The sequence below is a fragment of the Catharus ustulatus genome, chromosome 2, assembly GCF_009819885.2.
Source record: "Catharus ustulatus isolate bCatUst1 chromosome 2, bCatUst1.pri.v2, whole genome shotgun sequence".
In the NCBI taxonomy this organism is placed as follows: domain Eukaryota; kingdom Metazoa; phylum Chordata; class Aves; order Passeriformes; family Turdidae; genus Catharus; species Catharus ustulatus.
Window position 1 is genome coordinate 45,246,634 of NC_046222.1, and position 14,498 is coordinate 45,261,131.

Here is a 14,498-nt window from a genome sequence, read left to right on the forward strand (position 1 = left end):
AGCTAGAAGCTCCCTCCACTGACACACAGCTATTGTTGGATGATTTCATTACCTATCATTTATTATATATATCTTTTAATTATTAACTGCAATAGACCCAGACTTCTGGCAGCTCCTCTGGGAAACTTCCAAGGCTTGAAGAGAAAAAATTCAAAGGCACCAAAAAAAGACTAGAGCTCGTTTTTATTTCCCCTACTTAAAAATATTAGGAAAGAAAAAGAAAAAAAAAAAAAAAAAGGAGCAGTGAAGTTTGAAGATGGAAATCGGCTCTCTCTCCCTCTGGCACGAGTGCTGAGCGCTGTCCCTGTGCTCCGTGCTGTGCCGCAAAGCGCGGCCGGGTCCCGCGGCTCCCGCGCGAAGCGGAGCGGAGCGGAGCGCTCCCGGGGAGGGGGCACAGCCCGCGCACTCCGCGCACCCAGCTCCGCGGCCGCGCAGCACAGGCGCATCCGCCCCGCCACCTCCATTCTCGGTCAGTGCCACCCCAGCGATGCGCTGCAGCGGCCGAGCCTCCCGCGCCCAGCCCGGGGCGCTCACCTTGCCTGGCCCTCCCGCCCGACGCCCGCAGCGCAAAGTTAAGCGGCGCTGCGCGGCCGCGGATGGGCGAGCGGCAGGAAAAAGGCGGGGGGAGGCGGACCAAAAAAACAAAATAAAAAACCCACAACAAAACCCCAAAACCCAAACCCGCCAAAAACAACCCCCCAAAGGCTGAGAGCTGAAGGCGCGCCGCGCCCGCGGGCGGTGCGGTGCGGTGCGGGCGGCGCGGGGCGGAGCGGGGCGCGCACGGCGGCGGCGGCGGCTCCCGCCCGCGGCGGTGCGGGCGGCGGGGGGGGCGCACGGCGCATGTCCGCCCGCGCCCGCCGCGCCTCCGCCAGACGCTGCCCCCCGCCGCCAAACTCACCACCATCTTCTGCATGTGCAACATTCGCAGCCGGACACACTCCTCCGCTCCCCGGCGATGGAGACTGCGGGAAAAATGCGCCGCGGCGGCGTGGCTTGCTGAAGCGGCAGCCGGGAGAGAGGCAGAGCGCGAGCGGGAGAGGATAGCGGACAAATTCTAAAACAAAACCGCCGAAAAAAAAAAAAAAAAAAAGAGAGAGAGAAAAAAAGAAAGAAAGAAAAAGGAGGAAACCTCTCTTTTTCTCCCCCCTCCCCCTTTTTTTTTTTTTTTTTTTTTTTTTTTTAATTCCTGGTTTTGTGTGCATCCTCCTCGCCCTCGATGCCTCTTTGAGCAGCATCCAGCGAGCGAGCGGGAGAAGGGGAGACAGAGAGGCAGAAGAGAAGATGAGGATAATTTGCAGACAGCTTGTCTTGTTGTTTTCTGGCTTTTGGGGACTAGCAATGGGAGCTTTTCCTAGCAGCGTGCAAATAGGTAAGCGCTGCATTGGGCTGCGTGCGTGTGTCCGGGGGTTCGGTGCTTTGCGAAGTGAGTTGGAAAGGAGGCTCTGAAGGCAGTTTTTGCACATTTCTCTTCCAGCACCATCCCATTTCCATGCCTGCACGAATCATCTTCGTGTTTCTGTATATGTGCCTCCGTGTGTGTGTTGTGTAAATATTTCTGTGTGCGTTCGCGTGCGGGAGGGAGGATGCTCATCTTGTGCAGAACTCCTTCCAGCCCCGGGTGTGCGATATCGGCAGGGCAGGAAGGGGCTCGGGGCTGATGCCCCTTGGCTGCTCCAGCCCCCTCCGACTCCCCTTGCTTTTGCCTGACTCTCTAAGGAATGGCGAGTCCTGGGCACCCGGGGGTTGCGGTAGCCGACAGGGATGCGGGGGTAAAACGCTACACCGTCCTTCGTTCCTCTCTGTAGTTGGAAAGTTTAGGGTTTTGTAGGTGTCTCCTGTAGTCCTGTACCCCATCCTCACCCCTTTCCCATCGCCTCCTGCTTCCCTCCTTTCGGACGTGTTTCGGATGGGACGCAGCTATCTGAATTCTTTCCAGCTCAGCTCCATCACTGCATCATTTCTTGTGGACTTGTAAAGATGCTGCTAATAAGGCTGGCTTGCTCTCTGCCTGCACATGGCTGCAGAGGAGCAAAGTTCATTATATTCCTCTTCAGTGCGGATTATCCTACGCCGAGTTGGTATTCCCTTATTTTAATCCAGAAAGCATCGTTCCGCTTAATCAGCCCGCCACTTAATGTGAGAGGCTGTTGAGCAGCTGATTTACCAGTGTGCTCGGTATCAGGGAGATGGAGGCTAAACACTTTAAAAGGTCACTGTAATCATGACAAATCTGGGTATTTATGTATGAAAGGCTGAAAACCGAGAAGTCAGAAAAGAAGCATGAATGCATCAGGGAGTTTAAAATCGATTGAGGACGGTGATTTAAAGGCAGTGGTTGTGATTATGAATACGATTAGTCCCTTATCCATTAAAGTCTTAGGACTTGCCTTACTGTGCAGCTTTGGGAGAGACAGTTGCTCGGTCTTACAAGACACTGAGTAGCTTGCAAATGATTTACCCGGCTTCTTTTGCTTTTTGCTCTTTTTTTTTTTCTGTTTTTTTTTTGTAGGTGGTCTCTTCATCAGGAACACAGATCAGGAATACACTGCTTTTCGATTAGCAATCTTTCTTCATAACACCAGCCCCAATGCATCCGAAGCACCTTTTAATTTGGTTCCTCATGTAGACAACATTGAAACAGCTAACAGCTTCGCTGTAACAAATGCCTGTAAGTAAACATGCCACTGATCTGACCACCCTAGGCATAAATTGCAGTGGAAAGAACAGGAAACTACATCGTTATCTTGCATTATAAATACGTCAGGAAGTCTGTCTTCAGTACAGATACCCTTTGCAGAAGACCAAAAGGGGCAGCAGTCCTTGTTAGTTCCATAGTGGAGCAAAATCCCCTCTCCTGCCTTCTGCTGACTAACCTGATGTGACATTTGCTTTAGTGTTATTACTGTAGTTTCTTGCTTCCTGGTTTCTATGGAGATGAATTTTGTTGTTGTAAAGAAAAATTATGAATGTCTCAGTAAGTGCATAAACCCCACACTTACTCTTGTTTGCTTCTGTGCATGCTGTGCATGTATTTGAAAATATATGATAATGTTTGTGCTTCCAAATGCTTTTCTAATGGCTGGAAAGGAGACAGGGAAGCAGTGGTGTGCAGGATAATATATCTGAGTTGCTTGACACTGCAGTTGATCTGGTGATGTCACTTGAGGCAGCCCTGCTCTTATATTCTAGGTTGTAAATGTCTCTTACCATTTCGTAATGCATACATCCTGTGGATATGTCTCTGTGCATCCATACATTGGTGCCAAATCAAGTTAGTATCTGATCTACTTGATTTCACAGACCACCTCAACTGGAACAAATATTCTCGTCCTACTATATATTTTATAAACACACACACCCACATACACACAGAATCACAGACACAATGAGAGGAAGACAGAGCAAGAAATGCCCTTAACAAATGAGGTAAAATTTAATTTCTTTATTTTTTTATTTTTAAAAAAGTGACATGTAATTAACTGAACTTGCTACATTTCAGTCACCTCAGGGTCTTTACCAGTGGCTAAAACACGTGCTAGATACGCCTAATCTCTGAGAGGGGCAAAACATTATTTCTAATTATTTTAGTGTATGTCTGTCTCTATTCTTAAAAGGAATTCATGTTATTATGTAAGACTGTGGTGTACAGTGGGGCAAAGCTGAAGACTGTAGTAGCGTTACTACTTTGATGTTCATATTTCAGGACTCTATAGGTTTTTCTCTGTAGCTCTTAAGTTTTCGAATCCCTCCTCTTCACTGAAGAGTGAATTGCCTCTGGAAGTAGATGCACTAAGTAACATTGCTGAGCAAGTTTAAAATAGAAACATACTGGAGGATGTCTTAGTGCTCATCGTGCCTTTAAAATACGTGCTGTGTTTCTCTTCGCTTTCTCACTGCCATCTCTGTGGCACTTTTTAGTATGTAAACATACAATATGCTGTGCAGTTCTCATGAATAATTTATTGCGTGACTGCTAAATTTATTTATACAAGTCTTTGCTACTTCAAGTTTCAGATGACCTTGCCACCTCGTTTGAGAGGAAAAGCTTCTGAGCTGCCAAAATGGCTCCATTCATTTTATGCAGGAAAGATCAATGTCCCATAAAGCATGAATTCTGTATTAAGCCATGTATTCGTTGTGTTTAGCATGGAAATCAGTATCAAATTCCATAAGGTAAAAAGATTTCAAAAAATTCTTTGAAACCGCGAGGAATGAGGTCTGTGCAGGTGTAGTTCATTGAGAAAATATTACAGTTCATGTCAACTTTTGCAAGCACTGATAATATTTATTCCATGGAGACCAATGACATAGTATCTTTTTTAAACTTAAATTTTTAGTAAAAGAGGATGGGACTAAAATTTTGGTATACTAATATCAATATTTTTAGGTGAAGTCAGTTATTCTAGATTCTGCCTATGCATCTAGTTACGACAATTTCTCAGGCTATTGTTAATTTTTAGATTAAGGATATTGCTTAGTCTTTCCATTTGAATCTTAGTGAGTTGATTCTGATTTGCACAAATATAAAAATGCCTATAATTGGACCACTTTTCTGTGTAAAACTAAACACCTTAAATTCAAAAAGTGTTTGCCCAAAACTTTGCTCATTTACACTATTTGCAGCAGATTCTTCTCTCATTCCAACCACTTTATGGGTTTTTTTGCCTTATATTTAACTGAGGAACACTTTTCCCATTATGTTTGCTGTCATTTATAGAAATAGTGATTCATAGCCTGATCCTTTTTTTCCCCTTTAAGCTGAACCCAGTTTCAGTTCCAAAATGTTTAATGGCTTTAGAAATTATAAATCCATGTAGTATGGAGGGAGGCAGAGAAGAAAGGGAAAATTAAATTTATGTGCTTATGTGTGTGTATGCTCATGTAATTCTATATCTTTGTAATAAATCCAAGTGATCCTAAGGGCCTTATTTATGTTCTTCCTACCACTTAAACCCACATGTATTTCTTTTAATTAGTCCAAGTTTGCATTTATTTCATGTTTTGTATTCTTGTGCCAATAATCTGACTACTTCTTTTTAAAAACGTGTTATTACTGAAGAATGTTTTTTAAACAACAGATATTCTCCTAATGAAATGTAAGCAAACTGACTGACAACTGAATGAACATATCTCATGTTCCTTAAGCTAAATGTGAGCAGAATCCTGCAAAAATCAATTGTCTGATAGCTGGAGGACACTGGCTTCCATGTGATTGAATTTGCTGGCTTGACAGAGGCTTCTAAAGCAAAGATGTGTGAGTTTTTCTAATCTAATTAAAGAAACCCCCACCATCAGCTCTGAATTAAGTGATTTCATGGTAATATGAAATGGAAACTTTTTGCTGAACCGCTGCGGGTTTGGACCTTGCTGTTTATGTAGAAATTACTCAGAGCACATGTCCCCAAATATACAGTATAAAAGCCTTAGAGCTGCTGGACCGAGATGAATATTCATGTGAGTTCAAGCATAAAGCTCTGAGACATTACCAGTTTCCTCTTATTTCTGTTTCCATTTGCTGCAGAGGTTACTTGGGAAGATTCAGGGCCTGACCCTTTGCATGTGTCAGGGACAGTAGACAGATTATTCCAAAGGATTATGGATGGCATACTAGCAGGTAACTCACTGCAACACAGGCAAAACTTCAGTGTTTTTTTCTTTTCACTAGGTAAAAAACATGCATCAAAATGTTCACCCAGTAGTACTTTTGGAACTGGAATAATTTTGTGTATTCAATGTCATAGCTAATTTCCAATGGTTATTTTGTGCCTTTTTTTGTTTTCTTCAAACAGGCCTAGAACACTAGTATTTTTATTTTAAATTTTGAATGCATATGAAACAGGTTGCCTTAGCAGGTAGAACCTGTTGTGAGTTATCAAAATTGATCTGATCTATATCACTTTGGAGATTTCAGTCCTTTTTCTTTTCCCTTCACATTTTTGTGTTTTATTTAAACTCTGATCATTTCTTCTGCACTACATACATTATTCAGAGAATCCCTCTTACTGACAGAGCTGAAATTATTCCAAAACATGAATAGTACAAGATTCTTACTCATCAGAACACAATACACCAGAGCTGAAACATTCGTCTATTGGCATACATTGGTTTATAAGTAGGAAATTCTGTTCATGATTAGAAATCTACCTGCATTTAGTTTGATTTCAGATGTTGGAGCAATACACTGATTTTTGGAGAGGATTGTATATATTTATTCTTTAGCTGAATGCAAAATAATTTTCTTCCCTCCATGCACCATCTATACAGTACATTAGTATATCTCAGCAACACAGTCAACATTAAACATGCTTGAATACTTACGAGAGGTAGTGCTATAATTTTACAAATAGCTATTTACCTTTCAGCTCTTGTGGTTGAGAATTTTTCTGTTGAAGTTTGAAAGTAATCTGTACCAGCTTGCAGTTCTTGCACAGAATTAAGCTGAAGGGTATGAAGAAAGATTGATTCAAATCTCTCATTAGTGTTTTATACTAAAAGTAAAGCTTTTCTCTTTGTTTGATTTCATGTGTATTCTGAGATGAATAGATACCTAATAAGTGGAATTTAGGGAAAATGAGACACTTCCTTCCTCTTTTGCACAGTTCTGTTCTTACTAGATTTTAATCCCAGGAGAAGCAAACCCCCCAAAACATAACCTTGTTCATTATCTACCACATGGATGAGAAGAAAAGCCTAGTTGGATTAAAAATTTTGTGCCTTGGAATAAGTTTCCTCTTTCCCCAAGAGTTAGTGTCTTTGACTCTTTTGCCCTTCTAGACTTATGTGGGGTTGGTGACCTGAAATTGGAGGGCCTGATTCCACCTCACTAGTGGGAATACAGTTTCTGGGGAAGATCTGAGGTCAGAGGCAGCCCTGAGGACAGACAGGAGTCTCCCTTGTCACCCTCACCTCTGTTTGTGTTTGTCTCTGGGCTTGTGCATGCTACTGAGGGGAGAGGCAATGTCATTTTGGAGTTAACTTTTCTGCTGAGAACTCCAGAAAATTGAGGAAATAGACTCACATATAGTATTGCCCTTATATTGTGATTATCTTTCATTTTACCTACAGGAGTTTCAACTTTGATTTACTCAAATGCATCATAATGAGATTTTCATTAAATTTGGTTATTAATTCTGTTTTATAATTACAACTCAATTTAGCAATGGAAGTGTAACCTTGGTTGAATAATCAGTGTCATTTAAAACCATGGTGCTCTTTATTTAGAAAGTGAGGTTTCATACAGCTGAATGGTGTTTTATTATCAAAAGCAGTGCAGTATTCCCAAGGATACAGCTTGGAGTGTGTTGGGAGTTAACATACACTCAGGTTTTAACTGCAAAAGCAAATAGGGTACCAGTTAGCTAGAAAGATGGAACTGGATTAAATTTTACCCTTTTAAGATAGGTTTGATCACAAAAATCATTTTGAAGTGAGTGTTTTGCTTTGATACGTGGATTTTATCTCAAGCTAGACTCCAAGTATTGAAAGCAATTTCTCTTTAACATTTTTATTATTAGCATTTGCTGATGGAATCAAAGAATGTGCATGCGCTTGGGTGTCATCTACCATAAGAAGGATTCTGTATATTTTTAAGAGATAAGAACATCCATATTAAAAGAGTTTCATAGCTCTAAATGTGATATTTGTAAAGAACCATACAATAGAGAGAAGATCAACTATCAGTATCTCCAGTCCATTAGAGTCTGGTTTTAATTTTCAAGGTTATTGTTTCGAAAATTAATTATGGACCTTCGCTGACATAGTCAAATTTCTACCCTGGAATACAGAACTTTCATTTCCCTGGCATTAAACATGACTTTTGTCCTAGCATGTTGCTGGGCTGACTAAAACTTTATACTCAAAAGCTTTACAGTAGCCTGTAGAAATAATTTAATGTTCATTTCAGAGGGTTAATAAGAAAGATTGTGTTCCTTCATTCCTTTTGCAGAAGGCAATGCAGTACTTCTTGTGTAGGATGAAGCACTTTAACAAGTAAATTAAATTGATTAACTTCAGCTTTATCATTGTGATCTAAGTTTGTATGCTAGTCAAAATAACTCATGCATTTCATTTTTAGGTCTTGATTGTTTTGAGACTTGCTTGCTCATGAGAGGGGAAGACGTCTGCTTTGATTTCTTAACGGGTTTAGATCCTACAATGAATTGTGCAATTTCAGATTGTGAGCAGGTGAAGTTCTTTGAATTTAAACATGTTGGACCAAATAATCATTTCTCTTAGTTCCTATTCCTTAATATATGACTGATTTAAGGGTATGAAGTTTGTGCTAGTGCAAAAGTGAAAATGTCCCTATGATTGCACCAGTGTAATTATAGGGAAAAATTTGCCTCTTCTCTGGATTTCCATTCCTCTGGGTCCTTAGCTTAAGGCAAAGATTTTGGACTAGTACAGCATCAAGTCTGCTTCTGCAACTGAGGTGGGCATACCACAGTTAAGTGGTAGGACACAAAGTCAATTTAGATAGTTTATTCCTGTGTAAATCAAGAATTGTTCTGAATTCTGGAAAATAAATTTACTCAAAAGTATCTGATCACAGTGTCTTGTTTTGAAATTTTGGCGTTGCTTTACTTTTAATAATTTTCTCAGAATTTTTAACATCTTCCTCTATTTAGTTCAGGTTCTTACATATACTTTGGTTTTTATTATGGTTTATAAAGATCTTTCTGGCTTTTATCAATGTTTGTGTGGATTCAGTTGTTTGCCAATGCAGTTATATCTTGAGTAATCTCAAAAATTCTATATTAGTGATGTCTTCTTTCAGGCACCCAAGTTTAAATAGAAAGGCTACCCTACATTTTGGGACTCAGAACCATTCTAGTATTTTCCAGAGTCCTTAACAGCACCTGCCTTCCTGTTGAGCACTTGGAAAAATCTGTTCTCCACTGTGCAATAATGCACAGGACAAGTGTCTTCTGCTGGTAGTGCTACTTCCTTGTGAGGACTAGGTTTCTTCCCTGCTCTTTTTCCCATGGTCCAGAAGAAATCTACCTGACTTGTATAAATAATTGCAGGGTCCATATGGTAAGAAGATGGAACCAGAGTGACACATCCCTGTCACCCTTGTCCTGTCAAGGCATTGGAAAGACACAGCTCGTCCTTCCTCTTCACCAGTTCCTCCAGAGCTGACTATAGCTAAGTTTTATGTTGGACTCAATAGGGAATACCAGGGTACTTACTACAAAGATACTGTAATGGCTGGATTTTGGCCAGCTATGCTAACATTAACAAATTCCAATGCAAACACTGGCCCTTCCCCAGCAGGCTTTTTTCCCTCCAAACAGAGCTGTTTGTGATTTAAATAGAGCTCTACCTGAGCAGTGATTGCAGATTGGAACCTCTCAAAAAGAAGTAGTAGGAATCCACTTTACTTGCAAGGGGAGTTTGTTCTCATTTTTCATCTCAGCTCAAATTTTAAAACATATTAAATTGCTTAACTTCTATTATTTTTAAAAGCCAACATATTTAGCAATTGAACCCCTAGTACATAATTGCCTGTTTACAAAGAAAGTCAGTGGGGCTACTGTTTTCTTGTGTTCCACAGGCTATTTCAGTGTTGTATTTGTATGCAGCAATTGCTCCTGAAGCATGCAGGCTTCTGCAGTACCTTTTACTATATTCATGGCCAACATGCAGCTGTTTTTTTTCCTGTAAATACAAATACAGCCCAAGAGAAAGAAAAAGTGCATACACTTTTCACTAGATTATTTATAAGGCTGCTTGTGGGGAAAGATTTTAAACACATTTTGAAGATGTATTAAAATACATGATTATTTAACTAGTCAAAACAGCTCTCTGTTTCTCACTTTCAGAGCCTCTGTGGGGTAGATCCTCTGCCATTTCTGCATGCACATTCTTCCAGTTGCTTCTGTAGTGTATTTTCATAGTGAACTTTTAAACCCATAAAATTGCAGCTTCATTTTTATTTGCACATATTCTTGATGTAAAGTTCAGATATGCTGAGTGAGTATCCATCAAATTTTGGGAAAGTTCACAGGTAGAGAGTTAATTGCTGAAAGAATTGACACCTTTATGCTTTGCTTACCACAGTTTTCAAGGATATGGAATTTACATCTTCACATTGCGGTGTAAAAGGTGATGCATATATTAGTATTAGAAATTATTATGCAAAATGGTTATGAATTATTATAAAAATATTCTGGTTTTGTTAATTTCATTCTCAGATATGCGTTATGCTTCATTTTTTATTATCCCAAACTGTTCCATGATTTCTTTCTGTTAGAGATTCCATGGATGTCAGGGTCAGATCTGTTTTCCCAGAGGGTAAAGTGATTCAGGTATTACATATTCAAGGTAAAAACAGCAGAAAGAGAGGAAATTCTTGTAGAAAAGAAAGTACAAAATGTAGCATATTAATTTCCCCCAAAAGCTTCCTGTGCTACTTTAATATTCCTGATGTTCAGTTGAGCTGTTTCATGCTACTAGTTTACGTGAGATATGGATCTGGATGATGCTGTGTTGAGGTCTGGCAAACACTGAGTATAAGGGAGAAAGATTTTATCAAACACAGATATGTTCATGTAAAATTCAGGAGAAAAAGGTATAATAATTTTTAAATAGCATGTGCCTGTCAGTAAGCTGAACTCTCTGTTTTCTCACCTAAGTTTATGGGCGGAAGAAGATTTTGCAGACACTCAGTCTCAGCAGAGCAGTGTACGTTCTTCTTTCAGTGGTTTCCTCCAGGTTTTCTGTGTGGATGTGTCCTGGAGAGGTTTTCTAATAAAGAACTTTCCGTTCGTTTAAACCTGAGAAGAGTGTTTAAGAGTGGACTTTTCAAAAACACTGCAGCTGGGAGGATAATTTCCTTTAAAAATCAATAGTCATGGGCTCTTGGCTGACTCAGGAGTTTTTCTCCCTCCTCCTCCAAGTAGAAAGCACAAGCCAAGTAAAAAGCTGGCATTTGGGGCTGTTTGCACACCCTATTAACACTGTCTTTGTATCTAGCTGTTTGTGTGGCCTCCAGCTGAGAGCTGGTCAGGGGATTTTCTTTCTCAGGTCCTTTGTTTAAAAATCACTATCTTTGGTCAGTGCTTCTCTCAGGTGGTAAAAGCAGCAGATAATACTGTATGATATGTTGTTATTGTATAGATTAATTAGTAATTAGTGTTGCTGTCTGGAGGCACAAACAAAAGTCCAAGAAAAAGAGCATAAGGAGTGTATTGGGAGGAGCTTCATTGGCATCTGCTGCAGGATTACATATATCCCATGAAAGTGTGTGTCTGGAAGGTCAGGTGTAGTGCTGAATGGAAGTGATACAAGTTACAAGTCCTTTCCAGATGATGTAGAAAATATGTGAAAGCAGTCTGGGGGAGGAAATGTTAACTGATGGCTACAAGCATCATTGCTTCAATGAAGAAAAAGTAAAGGTCACCAATAAGTGGGAGTGGGGAGAGCATGCAATAATATTCACAGCTTAAGGCTAGGTGGGACCATTTTGGTCACCCAGTGGGACCATCAAGATGCTTGTCTGACAGCCTTAATACCTTTATCCAACCTGTATTTTATTTTTTTTCCCCAAATAAATCCAGTGTTGACTTGAAGGCTGAAAAAAATCACAGGTAAATTGCCACCAACACTTCACTGGGATACGTCACCCAGTGTCTTTATCTGTGTTGAATGTAGGAGGCATAAAGAGTAGGCAAGGGGAAAAAAGTCTACTGGGTTTATTGATGGCTTTTACTTTAGAGGGATACCATAATCAGCATGACTTGTGCAGCTCCCAGAGCTCCTGAGGTTTGTTCTGGATGGTTGGAACTGTGTCTTGCCAGCACAGAAAGGTGACTTGGGACACGCTTAGTAGCATGGCTTAGGTATGGCGAGACATGTAAGGACTTACTGGGGCCTCTTTCAAGTTCCCTTGAAAAATACTTAGGGTGGACACAAACGGTAGGGCTTTTTCCCTCTCATAAGAAAAAAAAGCATGTCCTAATCCCAGCAGGGACTGTGGCTTGAAGCTACAGTAATATAAGCCTGGTAAATGTGTTCCAAGACCATTTAGTATATTTTTGCTAAGAAATGTATGGTAATCCCCATTATTTGTATTCACAGACTCATCTACCTCCAAATACAACTTAATGGTCATATATGTTATACATATTTCACTTTCTATGAGCCACAGAGGATGTGAATCTATTACTGCTTTCACCTGGAGGCTTTGGACTGTTAGCTTAAGATATCAAGAGTTATGAATTTAGCTTTGGAAATCCCTAGTTTCATCTGCTTTGTGAGTCGGACGAGATTGCAGCCTGAACACAAACATGATGATGAATGAGATTTAAAACTCAGGAATATTTGCAGGAAGCAAAAGACCAAATAAAGAAATACAAGAAATGCTCCCATAGCTGTCTATGATGATCTGTTGCACTGTTCTGAATGGGAAATGTATATGAAAAGAATAAAAAAGGACAAACCCTTTCTTTCCTGGTACTGTAAGTCACTAAAACAGGGGCAAATAGTAAAGAAGATCTCAACAATTAATTGTTGTTACAGAAATAGCGGCATTTACAACGTTCTGTTTACTACCTCTCCATCCACTAAATGCTTTACTTAAATAGTTTATTTTTTAGTTATTATTGACATCAGCTGAAAAATGTAAAGCTGTTTTCAGATAACTCACAAAAAGAACAGGCACAGTTAATGCAAATGCATGTGTTCAGCAGATAATTGACAAGGTTTTGGCAGGTGCTGTGTGAGATGATTTGGAACCCAAGTGGGAGGTGGGTCTTCAGGAACCTTTGCAGACTCAGAAATGAGAGGTTATTCAGACTAAGGACGGTAATTTAGAGTTTGAGATCTTGCCCCTCTTTGCCCTCCACTGACCCTCAACTGGGAGGGAGAAGAGGTTCAAGATACATCAGGAGCTGTGTATTAAGGAAACACCATTATTTGGTGTTAGGGAAAGACATTTCAAAGAGCAGAGAACAGACTGACATGGAGCACTGCTTGCTGCATGGGGAATTTTCTGCTTCTGAAAAGAGCTGGAAGGTGTGGCTGGTGCTTGTGAACCAGGGGTTATAGTTGGTGTGAGCTGACATAAATTTAAAAAGCTTTAAGGTGAACATGTGGTTGTGCCAAGCTGAAAACTTTGTAGAGGGGGAAGTAACACGTAGACCAGATGTCCAGTGAAGCACAGGAGGAGTTATGGAATAGCACAAGACTAAAAATTACTGATCCAAGAGACACAGCGAAAATTGTGTTCTCTTCCATCAGCTGTCTTCTTCTCCCTGGTTTTTGTTGTTACATGCCCCAGCTGTACCTGAGAAAATGGGAACAGTGTTCGAGAACCACCACCAGTGGAACCAGCTGACATGATGCTTCCCATGCTCTGCACTACTGAAGAGGATCCTGGCATCCCAGAAGTGAAGTCATAATGTCCCAAGCCTACCCCACATCTAGGGACAGGCTGTTGTGGCTTCTGGGTTCAGCACCAGAAGCCACAGCAGCATATTAGCTCCTCTAATGTATTGATTGCAGATAACTGTCAACTTAACTACTGCAGGGAAAGGAAGGAAAGGAAAAGAGCATAAAATCTTTGCTTCTTAGTTACAAGCAAAAAAGAAATTTCATCCTTATACAACCTCAGAAAAACTCTGCCTGTTTCCATCTCTGTCTTACTCTCCCAAGTCAGACTTGGACTTCAACATGGCCAGCACTTTGAGGGAGTGGTGGTGCTGTATGATAAAAACCAGTTCATGCAGATGAACTGGATTGCTTCCCTCCATTCTTTTCTGGGTCTCTGACAGATGTTGAAGGACTACTGGTTTTTTATTTCCTGATGAAAGGACCAGAAAGCCCATCATTTATTGTTTGCAATGGGAAACTCTTGCTCTTCAGAGCAGTTGGCAGGCACCAGAGCTTCACACCTTAATCACATTTTCTTTGTCAGCCTTTCACATACTGTGCTAAATGGGAGACTAGCAGAAAATCCTTACAGCAATTACAATAATAGGATAATAATAATTATTGCAGTTCCTTGCACTTATATAGTGTCTGTGAGATTAAAATGAGATCCAGCATAATGTTACCCCTCTGAAGAGGTGTGGATATCCACTGCCAGCAGCATCACCTTGAGAAACTGCTCTCCAGGGCCTCACCTTCCTGCTCCCCTGTATTTGATATGGTAAAACAGAGCTGTGCTGCCACCTTCCTATTCACATCTGTGAGCAATTGACTGTACAAATGAAGTCATGAAAGAGACTCTGAATGAGAGGAATCGGCACCATGAAGAAGTTTTTTCTTTTGTGCCTATAAGAGACAGGAGAACATAAAAGGGTAATCTCTCCAGTTCAGAGGGAGCATGCTTACATAAGATATTTTTCTTTCTTGACTGCACATCATGTAGGTCTTAGAAGTATTAGTTAAGAGAGTGAAGTGTGTGCCACCAAAAATGTAGCACACAGGTATAGCTTTAAGCCTGTTGATTTCTTAAAAGATGTGCATTTCAATAATATGTCGCCTTCCTGTCT

At 40.6% G+C, this 14,498-nt stretch overlaps 1 protein-coding gene across 9 annotated transcripts in view; it reads left to right on the top strand.

Annotated features, from left to right (window-relative positions):
- The first annotated feature begins 1,138 nt into the window (after positions 1 to 1,138).
- The window catches only part of GRIA4 (glutamate ionotropic receptor AMPA type subunit 4), a 217,930-nt gene continuing 204,570 nt past the window's right edge, over positions 1,139 to 14,498 (top strand). For 4 of the 9 annotated variants that reach the window (XM_033086492.2, XM_033086507.2, XM_033086515.1 and 1 more), the window contains exons 1-2: positions 1,140 to 1,369; positions 2,510 to 2,668. In XM_033086492.2, the coding sequence (XP_032942383.1) occupies positions 1,282 to 1,369; positions 2,510 to 2,668 (247 nt within the window). In that variant the 5' untranslated portion in view covers positions 1,140 to 1,281. Of the gene's footprint in view, positions 1,370 to 2,509; positions 2,669 to 14,498 lie in introns of all 9 variants that reach the window. The other 5 variants (XM_033086500.2, XM_033086482.2, XM_033086463.2 and 2 more) reach the window with 3 other exon arrangements.